Source organism: Osmerus eperlanus, chromosome 8, assembly GCF_963692335.1.
Source record: "Osmerus eperlanus chromosome 8, fOsmEpe2.1, whole genome shotgun sequence".
NCBI classification, from domain to species: Eukaryota; Metazoa; Chordata; class Actinopteri; order Osmeriformes; family Osmeridae; genus Osmerus; species Osmerus eperlanus.
The window spans coordinates 3,791,524-3,794,023 of NC_085025.1; the positions used below are offsets into that span (position 1 = coordinate 3,791,524).

Sequence of the window (2,500 nt, forward strand, 5' to 3'; positions counted from 1 at the left end):
GAAAAACACAGACAGGAACAAAGGAAGAATAGAGACAGATATTTGTGGGAAAGATTGAGAGAGGGAGAGAGAGAAGGGGAGAGAGAGAGAGAGAGAGAGAGAGAGAGAGAGAGAGAGAGAGAGAGAGAGAGAGAGAGAGAGCTGCTCTCAGCAGAATGTGGAGTATCTCAGCCATGACTGTGACTCCAGCTCCCTCAACACACACCATCAATCACAGCCTGCCGCAGTGCTCCCCAACACACACACACACACACACACACACTGCCATCAGGAGGGCCATTACATGCAGTGCTGCCAGGGCTGCCTTTTCATGCACACCCTCTCTTTCTCTCCCCCACACACACACACACACACACACACACACACACACACACACACAGACACACATATGAAGAATAGATCATTGGTACAGAGACCTTTACACATTTAGTCATGTTTGCCTGTACACACCTACACATGACTGTCTGGGGCACTGTGCTATCACACATTCTCTCCTACACACACACACACACACACACACACACACACACACACACACAGCAACTACAGTACCACTCACATCAACCTCTCCCGACAGTTCATCTGTGCTATCTCTAACCTTCCCTTCCTTTCATTTATTAATCATCCCCCTTTCACGCCCTCCCCGCTCTTATCTGAAAACATAAGGCCAGGTAACACACACTCACACACACACACACACTCACACACACACACAGCTCTCCAAGAACAGGGCGCCCATGCGGGCTGATGAGATGGCCTTGTGTAAGATATGCAGGCTGTGGTGCTATCGTCCCTGTACAGAGCCTCGTAGTGTTGCAGCGTTTCTAGATAGTGTCCTCTGTGGCTCATCCTCGTATGAAAACACACTGCTGATATCTCTGTAGCCTGCACAGCCTCCTCATGAGTCATGCTCATGAGGAGGCCTCCAGTCCAGACCTGACTCTCTCTCATCTGCCTCTTTGTGTCTATCTTTCTCTCTCGCTCTCTCTCTCTGACTCTCTCTCCTCTGCCTCTTTGTCTTTCTCCTCTGCCTCTTTGTCTCTCTCTCTGACTCTCTCCTTTGTCTCTATCTGTCTATCTCCCTCTCTCTCTCTCTCTCTCTCTCTCTCTCTCTCTCTCTCTCTCTCTCTCTCTCTCTCTCTCTCTCTCTCTGACTCTGCTCCCTCATTGACTGTTCCTTTCGTGCTTCTTCTCTATCTCTCCCCCTTTCTAACTCTCTGCCCCTCCCTCCCCCCCCCCCCCCCCCTCCTCCGTCAGGTGATCCTGCCAGACCTGGCTGTGCTGCGCATCGCCGTGTACGACGACAACAACAAGCTGATAGGCCAGCGCATCCTGCCACTGGACGGCCTGCAGGCAGGCTACCGACACATCTCCCTGAGGAACGAGGGCAACAAGCCTCTGTCGCTGCCCACAGTCTTCTGCAACATCATCCTCAAGACCTACGTCCCCGACGGCTTCGGAGGTGAGGGCTCACGCACGGACAATGAGTGTGTGTGTGAGGGAGGGAGGGAGGGAGGCAGGGAGGGAGGGGGGGAGGGACAGAAAGAGAAAGAGAGATAGTGTAGGAGAGAGAAAGAGAGGCAGAGAGAGACAGTGAGAGACCGATACTTGCACTTATTTATGTGCTTACTAGTCTTTTTTGCTGGCTGTTCCTGTCAGTGTTGAAGTAATATCATTGTGTGTGATGTACCCAGTTAGTCTGCTATGAGTAAGTGTGTTAGTGTGTGTATGTACTGTACACGTGTGTGTGTGTGTGATACACACAGGCTGCTAGTCCGTCCTCAGGGAGGGGAGACAGAAGCAAAGGTTCCAGCCCGGGTGTTCCTCCCTCTCTCTCCACTCTTAAGTGTCGTGCGTGGAGTTTACATCTGGTGTAATGACATGGAGCAAATGATGATAGCAGTGATGTGCTCGTAAACACAGGGTCTGAGGCCTGCAAATGAGCAAGACGTTTGACTAGTCATTAAGCAAAGCCCAGGGCCTGGATGGTGAGCATGTGCGGTAGCAGCAGCCGTCAGTGTGGACGGAGCCCAGCTCAGAAGCAGCATGTGCTGTGTGTTCCAGCTATTGTGGATGCCCTGTCCGACCCAAAGAAGTTCCTGTCTATAGCAGAGAAGAGAGCTGACCAGATGAGAGCACTGGGGATCGAAACGGTACACCTTCACCTGCTCCCCCCTCACACACACACACACACACACTGTGCCTGGTAAACACAGGGTATTTATACCCCTGTGCTCAGTAGCTTAGAGTGGTGCCTTGGTTTCTCCATGTGTGGCTGGTAGTGATGATTAAATGTCCTGATACCTTATAGAAAAGAGAACCTGCTTTCTGATCAGACTTACTGTAGCTGCACCTGCAGATGTGTGGCTGCCCTGTCTGTCATCTCTCATCCCCCTCTCTCATCCCCCTCTCTCATCCCCCTCTCTCATCCCCTTCTCTCCCCTCTCTCATCCCCCTCTCTCATCCCCCTCTTTCATCCCCTTCTCTCCCCTCTCTCATC

At 51.9% G+C, this 2,500-nt stretch overlaps 2 protein-coding genes across 2 annotated transcripts in view; one reads left to right on the forward strand and one right to left on the reverse strand.

Moving 5' to 3' along the window:
* Positions 1–2,500, reverse strand: part of fermt1 (FERM domain containing kindlin 1) — a 214,090-nt gene that overhangs the window by 159,226 nt on the left and 52,364 nt on the right. The window lies entirely within an intron of this gene.
* The window catches only part of LOC134025172 (1-phosphatidylinositol 4,5-bisphosphate phosphodiesterase beta-4-like), a 51,347-nt gene that overhangs the window by 40,294 nt on the left and 8,553 nt on the right, over positions 1–2,500 (forward strand). Inside the window, exons 27-28 of the mRNA XM_062468068.1 lie at positions 1,246–1,462; positions 2,065–2,153. Coding sequence (XP_062324052.1) covers positions 1,246–1,462; positions 2,065–2,153 — 306 coding nt within the window. The remainder of the gene's footprint in view (positions 1–1,245; positions 1,463–2,064; positions 2,154–2,500) is intronic.